General features: G+C 35.9%; 1 protein-coding gene across 2 annotated transcripts in view; it reads right to left on the bottom strand.

Annotated features, from left to right (window-relative positions):
- THOC2 (THO complex subunit 2) overlaps positions 1-15626 on the bottom strand; it is a 55818-nt gene that overhangs the window by 31780 nt on the left and 8412 nt on the right. For both annotated transcript variants that reach the window (XM_064463298.1, XM_064463297.1), the window contains exons 3-12: positions 13919-14010; positions 12732-12783; positions 10438-10508; positions 9609-9730; positions 8682-8815; positions 6835-7001; positions 6142-6234; positions 3528-3683; positions 849-1021; positions 508-703 (exon numbers count right to left, since the gene is read on the bottom strand). In XM_064463298.1, the coding sequence (XP_064319368.1) occupies positions 508-703; positions 849-1021; positions 3528-3683; positions 6142-6234; positions 6835-7001; positions 8682-8815; positions 9609-9730; positions 10438-10508; positions 12732-12783; positions 13919-14010 (1256 nt within the window). The remainder of the gene's footprint in view (positions 1-507; positions 704-848; positions 1022-3527; positions 3684-6141; positions 6235-6834; positions 7002-8681; positions 8816-9608; positions 9731-10437; positions 10509-12731; positions 12784-13918; positions 14011-15626) is intronic.

A 15626-nucleotide genomic window follows, 5' to 3' on the forward strand; every position in this document is an offset into this window, starting at 1 on the left:
TCCACATTGAACTCATCCTTAGTGGCATCCAGAGATTTGTCACTGACAAGTTCAAGAATAGCTCCATTTTAACTGGCAGAACAGGGGAACACCCCACAAATTAAAAAGATGCAAAACCCCCCACTTCCCAAGTAACCCAACGGGTGGAATAGAAAGTACTATTTTAAGTATTGGACATATATTAGGTTATTGTTCGCCAGTGTCACTCTAATAATGTAATAATGGAAAAGCTTCCATGCAATTAGTATCATATGTCCATTTTTAAAAAAATATCCATACACAGATAATGTTTTAAAAGACAAAGACCATAATTAGAAATTAGTTATAACTAAATATTCCTGGCTATAAACCTGAAGTGCCTAAAGTTGATCAGATACTCCAAATTCATCCTTGCTCAAGTCTTACTAATTGTGTATATATTCAAATAATAAAAAATTTATTTGACTATTTTTGACAACAGAGGAATTGGTGTTTTCAAGTTTTGACAAGCTGTTCTGTCATACCAACCTCTTTCATAAATGCTTTTCCAAGACGCACCACTTTTGCAAATAAAATGGGATCATGGGAGAGATGAGGACCAAGGTAACAAAGCATGTTAAACACTTCCTTTCTCAAGTCCTCAAAGCTGTCTGCTTGTTTTGGTGCTCTCTTATTTGGCAAAGAAGAAATTGGTGACCCTTTAGCTCCCTTAGGTACACCAACTCTGAAAAATAAGATGTGCAGAATTTCACATGAAACGGAAGTAAGAATTTTAGAAAAATATCAATAGTTAGGTGTATAGTGAATTCATGCTTACAACTAAGTAGTATTTTTCCCCAGTAGCAAAAGAATTCTACTTCTCACTTTACCTGCGGTACAGAGGTTCAATTGTCACATGCACAAGCTGGCAAAGGGCAATTGCAATAGGCTTGTGTGAAGTAGCATAAAATGGAGGCATCTGATCCATAATACTCTGTGCGTGCTGCCAATCACCAATTTTTAATAAGGCTTCCAATAAACCAAGCTTTTGATTATCAGGAGGCTGCAAGATAACAAACAATGAAAAACTGTATTTATGAAGTCGTCTTAATATTTCTCCTTAAGCAGTATGCAGCTGTAATCCACAGCTAGAGAAAAACCCTAGTATTTCAACTATGTAATAAAAAAAACGTAAAATAAAATTTAGCTAGACATTTAGACAACAAGCACACTTCAAATGCAATAATAAACCAGTCCATGTAGAATCTATCATCTGGATCAAAGAACAAATGTAAAAATAAAGTTCAAAACAGAAGTTTATAAAGTTGATCAGATGTATGTCAGACGTATTTTTCAAAATGTCGCAAACTATTGCAGCTTATTTCTTTACGTGACATTTTAAGAACAATGCAAGCATTTAAGAATCCTTTGCATTCTGTGTTCTGGATTTAAAAGCACTAATTTCTCTTGCAAAATCAGATTATAAAAAAAAACACCACAAACAAACCAAAAACACACAACACTAAACCAAACCCAAAACCTTTACCTGTCTCTTAGTTTGCCTGTATCGTAAGTTTCACATTAGCATCTACTCTAGGGGAGTCTAGCTTTAAGTGCAAGTCTACAGGAAGTTTTGGCAATATCCCATTTTGCAATACAGGCATAAGAGGAAATAGTTGAAAATTAATATCATGCCTTGAAGCATTTTTATTTTAGGTAAGCAAGCTCTTCTGAAACATGCTTTCCAAAAGCAAATGAATGCATGGCACAGATAAGAGTCACTCTGGAATTGCTGTCAAATCTGCCGTGTTCTGTGACCTCTCAAACATCCCCCTAGTATTTGGTTATGCCAGATGCATCTTAGAAGACAAAAGTAGACAATGCATTTCTAGACACATGAGACAATAATAAAGTTTAACCACACAAAATATGCACTTTGTGGATTTAAAGGGAAACACCATTTTCCTTATCCAGGCATTTATTCCAAAATACTGTGTTGAAAATTCTATGTTAAAATTGTACACTGGATACAAAGTATTCGAATTTAGACTGTCAACAGCTTTCACATGGAGTTACTCTACTAATTGCTATGAAGTGCAGAGCTAATCACATACAAAATACTAACACAGAAACAAGCTTTTCAAGAAAGAATATGCATTGCACAACAGTGTGCAGAATCACAGAAATTGTTTTTAAGTACAACTCTCCATCTTCCCGTCGCACAGGCTCAGACTTTGTTATTTGTCATTGTAATCCTTCAGAAAAATGTTGCAGTTTCTGCCAGAGCTTAAAATTCCCTAGTTGTTAATTCTAAAGCTTAGTCATGAAAGCTGTCGTAATTCTTCTGACATGACTTGCAACATATACACTCCCCATGTCCCATCAAGAGTTTAGTTTTCCATCAGAACATGGCGACACGCACCCTTCAGAGAACACCAGGCAGCCTCATCTGACTGCAGAGAAGGTGGACCAAAGCAATGTGGTATAATCAAAAGGGATATTGAAATAATGAGTGGCAGGGAGGTCAGAAACAAAGCTAGTGAAAGAAACTAGTTTAAGCAGCAGATGTGGCTGCAGTTGAGAGGCAGAAAGCAGTGACTGTATCAGCTGCCTGAGGGAAGACAACGACATTAGATTTTTCAAGGTAGGCAAGAAAAATGGTAGGAGGAAGGAAGGTCAGAGAGGTACAGAATCAAGTGGGGTACAAACAGGAATAAGTAGACGAACTAGAGTGACACAGTGAATCCAGGAAGATACAGAAAATTAAGAACAGAAACTGTCAAGACTGACGGACCCATCCTCCCTCTCCAGTACACCACTTATAAAATGCAAATATCAAGCTTTTTACTTTTTTTTGTTTTAAATAAGATGTTTGAGTGGTCCTTCGACACTGAAATGAAGATGACAACAGAAAGGCTGCTAAGAGATTAAATAATTCTGGTTTTGAAGTAAGGCTTGGACACACTGAAGCAAAACAGACCTAGGACAACATGAACAATGCATGACAATGCCACCTTAAATAAAGAGTATACGTTTACACATACAAAGATACAGATTTAATGGAAAACAGTTACAGTGGAATTTACAATTAAAAATATTCAGTTAAAACCTTTTTCTACAATGCAGGAGAATTATACCAGCATTCATAAATATGACAATTCTTCACATCCATCCCAATTCTTGATTGAGAGAAATAAGGAATAAACTCTAACATCCCTATTTTTCAGAAATCAACTAGAATTATACTATCAGAGGTCCTAGAAAACACAGTTGTAAAGACTGACATTATGCATGCTGGGACATACTTAGTAGAGCTGACACAACACAAAGGGAGTTAAAAAATAATCAGCCATTGAACCAAGGACATTAAACCTAAAGAAGTTCACAACAAACCCCAAACCATGCATATTTGCAAATTCCATATAATGGAAGTACAATCAGAGAATCGACTCAAGCCTTCCAAGAACTACGTACCTGTCTATGTTTCAAGTAAATATGAAAATATTTTCGTAACAATTATGTTTAAAATAATGTAAAGTAATTTCCTCAGAAACTATTCAGACACACACCTTTTCGGTTTTCTCCTCCTCTTTTTCTTTTTCCTTCTCCTTTTCCTCAGTCTTTTCAGAGGATAAGACGACCATTGTAAGTTTCCTGACAATTTGCTTAGCTTCCACTATCTCTCGCTTGTGTTCCTCAATGATGGCATTATCCCCTGGAAGAAGCTAAAGAAACAGAACAAGCATTATCTCTGAAAATTAGAGTGACCTACTGCCACTTTTGATCACTCAAGGTCAAAGCAGAAGTTTGTCCTTCCTCGTTACTAATCAGATAAACTTAGTCCCTGAAAGACTCTTTTCCTTGCTACCAACATCCCAATGAGGAATTACACTATTAACAGACTATTCCGAAATTAAGGACTCATGAGAATAATACTGTTCCACTTCTTCACAACCATTAGCTCTTTAAGCTCCCCCTCCCATCCCCAATTTACCATTCAGCTGTAGCTATATGGTGACAATTACGGACATGCTCGATGATAACATCTACAAAATTCGGTGCCTTAAAACAAAGTGAATATTCAAAACCATGAATTTTCACTTGCTCACCTAAAGGAAAAAAAACTTTCATTACCAAGGAAAACCTACTTAGACACACATTTTGACTGCATTTTATTTTAAAAGAATACCACCTAAAGTTTACCAAATTTCCTGTCTATCAGCAATGCGGGTTAAACACATGTAAAACCTGTTCCTTGAAAACCATCTTCCATTAAGAGATACCCAGTATGATAAAACCTCAGCAGAGTCTTGTACTTGAGAACAAATCAGGGTGAGGAATATAACCCTACACTCAAAAATTAAAAGGCCAAGTTGCGACACAAAAAGAAATGCTCTTTTTCTGGCAAAGCCAAACTTCAATTTGATTCCTAAAAATCACACTCAAACCTTGACTGCAAATAAGGAATCAAAACTCACTGTAGAATCATGACCTCTTTGAAACAGCAATCTTTTCTTATACTGTTTTTAACAAGGGAAGATTTTTACTGTTTCTTCTCCTCCTTCTACTGTCAGTTTGGGAAGAAAGGCTAAGCATCACCTTCTTCAGAGAAGATACTAGAATTCCTCAATTTCATAGAAATTAAGGGAAGAAAGAATCCCACTTTGAAAGGTAAAAGGTTTCAAGAGCTACACTTTTCTCATTTGAAAACACAGGAAACCTACTAAGATTCACCAAGAAATACCTAGTGGAGAATTTCAAGGGGTAAATCGTACCTTCATGATGAAATACACAATATATATGGCTGCACATATGTATACACAAATAGAAAACAGTTCTTACAGGCTTGGAAGGGGAAGGGAGGCAGAAGTGGGGAGAACATTTTTGATATGAATGATAATCCTGACAGATACTATTGTATAGGAGCTGCACAATATATACCACTTAACACTCAACACCTACACACTAATTATTTTCTTGAACCTCCCATAGCAAATTAAACCTGAACTGAAAAGACGAAAGAAATGCCATCCCAAACAAGCGAAGACAGCCAGAGAGACTGGCAGAGATATTCTGGAATGAAAGTAGATTAAAAGTGAAACTGAGAATCAACATGACGACGGTGAACCGTGTAAATGAACACAGGGGCCATTCTAGCTGTGAGACTGTCAGAAAACATGCCCACACCTATACAGGTCTGAGTTGAGATTGGACAGGCCACTGTAATCCTGAGCCTGAGCATTTGTTTCGTAAGCTTACAAACATTCCTTAAAAAACTAGCATTATTACCACGCATTCCTCTCTCCACACCAATTATCTGAGACATGCACCCCTACTCTTGCTCCACCCGACCCATCTTTAGCCAAAAATACTCCTGCAAAGCCAGAGACAGTTAGTGACAAGTCAGATAGTGACTAATGCTATTAACTGCCACAAATTAATGGCAGGCATTCTAAAATTTCCATAGCTGTAAATAGAGCTCATTTCCTTGATTTCAGTGGAAGAGTTGAAAGTCTTAAAATATCTATGGATATTCTGAAATTAAAAATTCATGTATAATGTAAAATTATTTTGATAATGGTAACATTCTATTTACCATCTGCCAAATTGGTATGTTGGTCAGTTGATAAGACTATCAGACTGGAGAGGATAAGTCTCTCTGATTATATCTGAACATGTAACTCCATTTTTCTCTTTCAACCTAGCAAATTCTTGTAGATGGAATGAGAGGCCTACTCAGGAATATGTAACAGTTTAAAAAAATCCTGCTATTAAACTAAATGAAAAATGTGAGGAGCTGATTGTCCTACCACTTTTTTCAAAAATTGATCCTGTAAAGCAAAACACTCCAAGTGTCTAGTTCTTATGGAAGGTTACTCAGGCATTTACCACCTATCTCCTGATCAGACCTATTTACCTCCTAGCCTATGCAGGCAGGAGGTAAACAGTCTGCTACACAGATAATTCAAAGGAAGTATATCAGCATTCATATTTCAGTACATGCTTATTTGAATATGCAGCATTAGAAAGTGCTGGAAATTTTAAAAGACATTAAACATCTACATATATAGGTATTAAACAGCTTGTCCTGAACCTGAAACTCTAGGGATAGGGTAAAATATCTGGCTTTCTTTTTTCAGTTTTCGTCATTCTGGCATTTGACAGAGTAGCAGTGCCACTTACATGAACATAAAGATCTTCCAAATCTATGAGATTATGTTGCAACAGGACAGCAGCAACTCTGTATAAGGAGGAAGGTGTCTCACCACTTGGATCCTAAAAAGAAGATTGCAAATTTAAGAAAAGAGGCAATCAGACCACTGCAGAAGGTCATGAAATGGAGAAGAAACTACGCAAAGTTCAGATGAAACATATTACCCACAGTTCTTGTTATCATGTTATTTAACTGCTATTACTTCAAAGCCACTAGACTTAACTGTGATACACAATCAGAGTTTTCAGAAACAAACACTTTCAACTATCTTCACACCTTATGGTGGTTGCATGCAACTCCTAACCACAGATTTAAAAAAAAAAAAAAAGGTGAATATTTTATCAAACATCAGTGATTCCTTGTCTTCACTCCTGGGGACAAGCCTTGTGTTTATAAGGTACAATATCTTCGTTAATGCCAGTCCTTATATAACCATACAAGTTCAAAGGGTAGATATTAAGATTGTTTTCAGCTGTCTTGAATATATTACAGACTTCCACTCAAAACATGAAATTATTGCTTTCAATACTGGAATTTGACAACTTAGAAATTAATTTCTGTGTAAAAGAAATCTGCAGCAGAAATCTGTTATCACTGACTGCAGTTCAACACTGAGTACAACCAATCACCAAAACAAAAAATTAAGAATGGAAATACACTACCTGATAAAATTTGAATTTGAATCCAAGGATATGGCATAGAGTTTGAGGTTCACACATGTACATGTAAGACTCTATCAGTGGTACAAAGAAGTCGTCATACTCAGGCCTGCACTCATAGACTTCTAGGATAATATCCAAAACTCTGTTAGGATCAAGGTTAAAACATCCTAGTGGAGAAGAACAGAGTAGAGAAGCTTAACATTGCAACTTTTCATCTTCATTCTGTTACTAAAACCACAAATGTATTAGTTTTTGAAGTTAATTCTTTTCAGTTAAAATTAAGCCTGGATTTATCTACAGCAAAATAATCTGGACCACCCATAAATACAGCATCATTTTTATTTATGATGAATATTAAGCTAGGTAAAGATATGTCAGAGGACTTTCAATTCAGATTACAGAAAAACTGGAAAGTACCATCTTAAGACAAACATTTAATAATTAAAAACCCAACCTCACTAATACCACAGTGCCAGAAAAAGGCATGGGCTGCTTCCTCTCCCCTTGCGCTGGCTCACATATTCACGCAGTCACAGAAATCAGCCCACTAGAAATTCTTTTACACCCCAAAAATTGTCCTGGTTTGAGCTAGACCCTGATCCACCTGGTGGTACTGCCCTGACAATTCAGTATTATTGCCAACATTAGGGAGAAGAGTTTATTTATTCTGAGGAGAGCAAGAGTAAGGATATAGTTCAGGTAAGCCAGTGTTGTAATCATACCTGTATTTTACTATATAAGCTTTCCCACCAAAACTCCAGAAGACATACTTGAAACAGAAATATTACTTATATCAAAAGAATCCACATCTAGACCATTTTCTTCATTGCGCCATGAGAAGTGTTATCCAGGCAGATACACTATGCAGCTACATAATTGCATCAGTCTTTCCTTCCCAAAAGCAATTTCTGCTACACCAGGACCTACTGCAAGTCAGTACTTTAAAAGACTCAGTTTATAGGAGGTCTATTTGCAATTCCTAAAATTCCAGAGGACAGAAAATTTTCTTATAAAATTCTTCAAACTGAGTGTGTATTTTTTACTCTAGTAATTAGGGAAGCCATCTTCTAGCTCTCTTCCAAAAGAAGTAGCATTATTTATTGTAGGGTTTTGACAGCCTCAGGCAAAATTCTGTGGCAGAGGGAAAATTACCTTCTATAAAATAGCAGCATAGTCTTTTGACCATTACTGCACTGGCACCATATGGAAAAGGTACTGGTGCAAACATCAATATACTGTACAAAACTCTTTATTCAGAAAGGGAGTGTAAAGCATGGGGAATCACAGATATTTCCTGTTTTTAATGTATTTTGCACTTTATGACACTCTCACCAAGACTCACCTTAGAAGTATGGACATATCACAAACAGAAATAGATAAAGAAAGAACATTTGCTACGTCTCATTTCTCTTTATAAGGAATCACTTGTTCAGCTTCTTTAAGACTAAAATACTCATGCATTGAACTGAGTACCTTGAAATAGCAAAAAGCATTACTTTGTTACACTCCAATCTGCCTTCTAAGAGATGACAAGTGCATACTCAAAAAATACTGCTGAAATGAATGAAAATCACAGCATGCGTATTTGAGGCTGTACCATAAATCCATGCTCTGAAGTTTAACTACACAGCATTCCCAAAATTAATTTTGCCACAGAAACAGGAACTTCCAAATGTCACAATTCTATCCAAGGTGATCTACTAATACATGTTACTATCACGCTACATGTCTGTGGATCAAATAACATACCATGCAAACAACCTCAAACAGTAGTCTAAATCCATCCTCTGTAGTCGTAAGACCATGTAGGAAAACCAGTGCCCATATTCCTTCAATAAATTCCTTACCTATTAAAGACTTGATATTTTCAAGAATTAAATCACTAGTGATATTTCCAGATAAGTCTTGCCCCAGTTCTGCAATGAGCTTTGCATAACCTTCATTCTCCTCTCTTAACAAATTAAACTTCTGTTGCTTGTAACTGCAAATAAACAGAAATTGAACACTGTTGTAACACAGGTCCACAGTGAAGCTTATTTATGCTCTTATCAATATCAGATCTATTATACAAAATGCTAGATTTGAACATATTTTTAGGAACTTAATTTACTTGAGCTATTGCAAGAATTACAGAACGCAGTACAATGAATACCTACAAGGTAGCAAGCATTCTCCAAACAAATCCAGCCCCTCTTTTATTTCAAACACAGACCATTTCAAAGCAAGATTATGCTTATACTTAACAGTAAAGCTTGATCTTACACGCCACGCTGCAGAACTGCTCTGTAGTTTAAGGACCTATTCTAGTTTCAAGTTGTGTTCTTTGAGATTGAGGCTGAAACATTGGATGCAGAGACAAAAACAAAATGTTCACTACAAAAATATATCCTGTGTTGCCAAAACTAATGTAACTACATTTGCTTATTTATGAAAGCAAATCCCTGTGCTTAACTGATGCAACAGCAATAACTGATTTTCTTACTTAAATTTATTTGACATGTGAATTTGGAAAGTGTATTTAACCCGCGCATATGTAATTGCTGTAGCAAAAGCCATAGCAATAGGAGACCTTAAAAAAAGATTTTACATTTCTCATGAGTTTGAAAACTAAGAGGGCTAACGAGGTGGTTCTGTCAATGACAAGTTTAAGTGCAACAAAACACATTTCCTAAAGAAAATCAAGTATTTCATTAAAAGAAACATTACACATTGTTAGTAAACATTGTTACCAGACTAATTACCACTGCCCGAACAACCCCCGTCCCAAAACTTACAATAGCTTTGTCTTTATTTTAACAGATTTCTGATTGAACTGTTGGGACTGCTTGATAAGTCCTAACGACTCCAGCGTCTCTGGATCTAAACGCTCCTTCAGGACAGTGTCAGATACAAGGTACTAAAGAACACCAAAAACACACATCAAATTTGTCAATTGCAAGGACCTAAAGCTATTCAATTATTACTTTAGGCGACGTATGTGTTCTGACTACAAAAAAGGTTCAAATATCATGATACACCATGATACTAACTGCATTCTGCTTCAAACATAGAAGTGGACAAAACCGAGAAACTATTTAACTGAAAATGGAATTTTACAGTGGTAGATTTTATATACAAGAGCACCTTGAAGAAACAAGCCCTAGAGCCTAATAATACATAGCATCTAGGGATATTACTACCAAGAACTGTGTATTTACAAAGCTTATACCCATTCTCTCCCATATTCTGGGATAGAAAGCCTTGTTTTCATATACTGATTTTTCCTACAAATCAGGCTCATTCCATGTGGCTAGGAATGCCACTTCTAAAGGCGGACTTCTTTATGCAACCTCCTCTAACTCAAAACGTACTTCAGAAGCCAAACTTCTGTTGAACCGATGGGGAAAATTTTAAGTTCTCTCAGAACTCTTTAAAGAATTCAAGGGACAAGTAAACTATATTACTCCACCACAACGCTTTGAACATGCTTTTCTAAATTATTTGGGAATTTGTTCAAATAGTCTAATAGGTTTTTTCCACAAAAACAAACAAACAAAACCTCTCTGATTTTTCTTGTCAGGTTTTGGCATATACTTTTACCAGAAGACTTTAAGTGCAACTTACCAAACAGGCTAATACCAGTTGGGTAAAATGATCCCTCTTACTTTTTTCTTCTAAACAACTTGTTTCAATATCTAGTATAAAAAGACAGAAAAAAAGAAAAAAGAAACCATTACTTGCGGAATTTGTAAGAGTTTGATCTTTTTATAACTATTCCAATATAAGCTAATGATAACACAAGGCAAAGCAGCTTGTTTATAACATGCTAGCTTCTTGCCACTTTCTACTTACTCACCCACCCTGAGGTCCAGATAATATTTTGACGAAAATGTTCACACATCCACAAATCTCATTAAAAGGTAACATAGAAACCAGAGGAATGCTATAATAATTTTTCTTGCCCTTTCCTCTGCTGCAGTAAGGTTTATGGCAAGCATTAAGAGTCAATAATAAGCACGAAAGAAGAGAAATCCAAATCATTGAAAAGGATCCTAGTGATCCTAGCCTTAACGCAATGCTCTAGTCTCTTTCCCTATGTCTTCAGAGTAACTACCATTTACTGCCTGGTCTGCAGTCTTTTACTAGCTACGATTCTACAATTCCATTCTTTGCTTTTGCATTGCCAATTACTGAATGCAATTCATAAATTCATTCCTATGGGAGCACAGGCCATAAAACAATGGCCAAGGAAGCACACCTGTCTAAAGTAGTTTAAAAATGCACATTACAGGAAACAAAGAGCTGCAAAAGGAGGGGGAACCTCAATAAAAGAATGCAAGGCAGACATTACAAAAACCCAACAAAAAAAAACCAAAACCACACGTACCCACAGAAAAACTAGAGCCATAGAGAAAACAAGAACAACAAAAATCTGAGAAAGAAGCCCCCAAACAGAATGAAACCCAATGATGTAGCAGAATGGCAGCGGAGGCAACAGGCCTGCCAGCTCTGTCTGGACCCTAGCAGCTCAGCCTCTCAGCCAAGGAAGAATATGCAGAAAAAAATTAGTCCAGGGAATGTGGATAAGTGGATAAAGTGGATAAATGAAAATTCTCATATACTGAAGCACATTAACTATAAGATGATGACATTAAGAAAAAATCCTGACAGCAGCACATACTGGCTAGAGGGGGAAAGTGTTAGAGAAAACTCAAAAAAATAAGCAAGAAATTGTCAAATGCCCTTTGTCTCAGAGTTTGAAACCCAGCTGCTTAGCTGTACTATTTCTCTGATACTAGTGGAGGCACGGCATTTGGCTACATGCTAATTTGGAGGGAAGGAGACAAAAAGAGACAAGGTGGAGGGGAAGAGAGAGAATAGAAGATGGGGGAAGAAAAAATGGGCAGACAGATACACTAGTTTCAGTTATTCAAGTAGTTCAAGAAGCAACTAATCTAAGTTTTCTAACCCAGCTTAAAAAACAAAAGGGTATCAGTGTAATACTGCATTATAAACTAAATATTACAAAAATATGACAGAAGTACAGAGAATGAAACATTATGAATAAAGCAAAGTCAAAACTCATCATTTAGATGTTACAGAACCGAGGACACATATGCAAACTTCATTAGGTGCCTCTCTGCACAGGCTGCCACAGCACAGATGCTGCCACACTCCTTCAGTACACAGAACAAGGATCTGCGATGAGCAGACTGCCAAAAGAATCAGCTGAAATTTGTTGAAAAAACATAGATACACAGAACAAGATAGAAACTGCAAGCAGTTAAAACTGAGATCCAGAAAAGAGTATACAGGATTAAAATTCTAAGAATATGAGAGAAACAGCTCTGGATCAAGATTACAACAGAAAAATCCAGAAGTTATTACCTGAATAAGAAGTACATGTCTTTAAAGCCTGCTCAGCTGGCAGACAGTAACTTGGCAAATGATGTCATTTGCCTTCAGAGTTCTGGACAATTAGTATAAGCTCCATTTCACTAAGAGTAACTGTACAGATAAAAATATTTACAGAACACATTCTAAGAATTCTAAGATGATCTACCCTCCAGTAAGTCAACTTTTACTTAAAATACTTGTAAGAATTATAGTAACACTAAGTCACTGATTCCATTAGCTAACATCCAACATTCTTACAAGCTAGATCCTTTAACTATTCTTGGCAGATCAATTTCCACTGCCTTTAATAGGTAAACTTCTGGAAACTAACAGAACAAAGCAGAACGAAAAGACATTAACAACTGATATACAGTTAACTGAGGAAGAATCAACACATATTTTGTTAAGAGAAGTCATGCTTTACAGATTTAATGAAATTCCCTGAAGAAGTCGACAAGCATGCAGAAAGCATGCTTTCTCCAAATCGGCTGCAATGCTGAAAGGAAGGGAACCCAACTTACCTAATATGCAGAATACATCAGCTAGGATGGAAGGCATGTCTTCCCGAAATTCCTAAAAAGGAAAAAGATCACACTTAGTGAGAACAGAAACTCCAATATGTACACTTTGAAAATTCCTACTCCATTACATAAAACAACACTTCTTCATAAAGTTCAGGTTAATTAATAATAAACAGGCCTAATAATTGACTAATATCTAAGATCAATAATTAGTACAGCGCTTATAAGTAATGAAAGATCATAACATTTTAATGTAATTTAAAAGACTATCTAGTGGCCAGGGACAAAATGCTCTGGTTACTACCTCTATTTCTCTAGCACAACAGAACTCCCTGTATGAAGAGCAGCACCAGACTGTAAACTACAGTTTCTCAGGAACTAAACAAATTACGGTTTCCTACAGTAGCTAAAGATCAAACATTATCAAAAGCTACCCCAAGCGCAAGGTGCGCTTCAGCCTTGATTTTTCTCAAACCTAATGCACAAGTCTAAAAAACCTAAAAAGGTTATCCCAAAATATATTACTGCAAAAGGTATTTCTTCATGTTATACACGTGTCAAAACAGCAATCTAAGAACGTGCAAAGATTAAGGAATAATTTTTAGATGATTTTTTAAATTTTTTTTTATTATTTTTTTTTTAGGAACACCAGTATTTGGTAACCTTAGAAGTTTAGAGGAAAATGCTCTTTTCCTTTATTTATTCAAAACATTTTAAGAAAAACCTTTCTCAAACAAAAAATAAGTCTAATACATTATTTTAAAGTCAGTCATGGAACTTAAGTCATCTCAGTAGTAAAATGGCAGATGCACATTGTTACACTGTAGGAAAGATGTAAATTGTAAAAACCAGTAGGTGGCATTACAGACATGCTGTATAAGCAAGAAGTTTATTTTTAGTATTTTTAGAAAACTTCAGTCTTCCTATGCCCTTAAAAATTACTTAATTTTTAGTTTATGCTAAAATGAGTATATCCATTCCTCACCACAAAAAGTAGGGGAAAAAACAAAACCCTGTCAGACTACATACATCTCAAGTGCACACAAATGAAAAAAAAAGACTTGACAAGAATGACTTTTTAGACATGGAAAAACAAGTCTGTTGAATATTATCCTGCTTGATTTTCAGGAGGACTTTTGTAATTAGCTAGAAGTGTAAGTATGCAATTATTACAAATATATACTTACAATGACATCACCAAGAACATTAGACGCTTGATCATGTTTTAAGTTTCCTCTGACAACGTGGTAAGCAAGCTCATACAAAGCCTGCTGGATATCTGTTGAAAGAATACAGATGATTAAGGAACATATTAAGCAATCCTTGGTCTAACTTTTAAAGCAATGTTTACAATAATACTGTAGACTTCAGATACCCTGCAAGTAAATGAGATACGCTTCTTTTACCAGTGAGGGGGATTACTTTGTCACTGCTGACGGATTACACTTGAGCATCAATATGGAAGACTTCACACAAGCAGATAGTAAGAGATGATCCACTTTCCCTAGAGATTTTATGAAGTAACAGTAAAACAGGATGAAAAACTGCAGTCCTGCACATAACAGCTTGCGTATATTTAAAAAAGACACCTTGAACTTATAATTCACATAAATCATATTATACATATATTTTTTATATATATGTGTGTATGTATAACACAGAAAACATTCCAGTACTTTTTCTTAATCATATCTCATCACAGCTGTGTCTTCAAAAACCATTTCTCTATTAGAAAGTAAAATATAAGTGGAGAAAAAAATGTTTAAAAATGATCTTTTTTCATTTGAAGTCTCCCATAACTGAAGAATGCTGTTTTACAAAAGCTTATATTACCCTGAAACACTAAACAGAGGTACTGCATTTGAAAAATACCTTGCAACGTTGAACATGGTGGTTAGAAAAGCAGCTATGGTAAATTTGTAAAGAATTGTTCTTAAATAATATGCCACAATGTTTCCATACTTTTTAGTGTATGAAAAATTGTAAAACCCCATGCCTTCACCTTGCACCTGTACCATGTGATTTCCTCAGTAAACAATATTCACAATGGGCATACAAGTTACAGATCTTAACGACTTAAATCAAGTACTCCAGAACCTGGTGACTGCAGACCACTGTAGCTGCATTAAAAGCAGATTCATTTTTTTAAATGGACAGGTTAATTTTACCTATCACAGTGCTTTTGGCAAAGAACAGTATTTGCAGAAGACTTAAATATAGCAGAATTGGTTTAGACATCAATTCTATGTAAAACATAACTCCACTACTTTGAATGCCAATTCAAGGGGACAGTTTGGTACAGCACCCAATTTAACAATTTACGATGAACCCAAATGAGCCATAAGCAAAGCCCCAGACATGCCTCTGCAAGTGGATCCCCACACTGTGGAGAATTTGTTACACATGTACACTGCTAAATCTGACTTGCCTCCATAAGCTTGTGGTCTATTGGACTTCAATAAATGTCTTTCTGGAACTAAAAGGCACGAATGCAAGTGCCAGTGCAGTTTTCAGAACAGGATCCAGGTCACGCAGACTCAAACAAATTCTTAGCAGTCTGCATCTCTCTAACCTCACTCCAGATTATCCATATTTTCAGGGGTTTTTCCATCACCAGGACTTCAACTACTACTACTGTCTATTAATTCCTCCAGTATAGCCACTGCACGTATCTGTCTAGTCATTCCCACTGGATCTTTTAGATCCTGACAGCAAGGACTAAGAAAAAGAAAATGGCACATACAAATTGTCAACCTCTGTCTAGAACAGAAAGCCGACCAGATGTTCTCTTCAAAAACTTTGGGAACAGTGATTTTGCTTTGCTGAAAACAAGTTCATCTCAATAATATTACTTATAATTTACATTGAAGTGTTTTGGTTTATCTTTTCTGCTAT

Source organism: Phalacrocorax carbo, chromosome 11 (assembly GCF_963921805.1).
Source record: "Phalacrocorax carbo chromosome 11, bPhaCar2.1, whole genome shotgun sequence".
Taxonomy (NCBI): domain Eukaryota; kingdom Metazoa; phylum Chordata; class Aves; order Suliformes; family Phalacrocoracidae; genus Phalacrocorax; species Phalacrocorax carbo.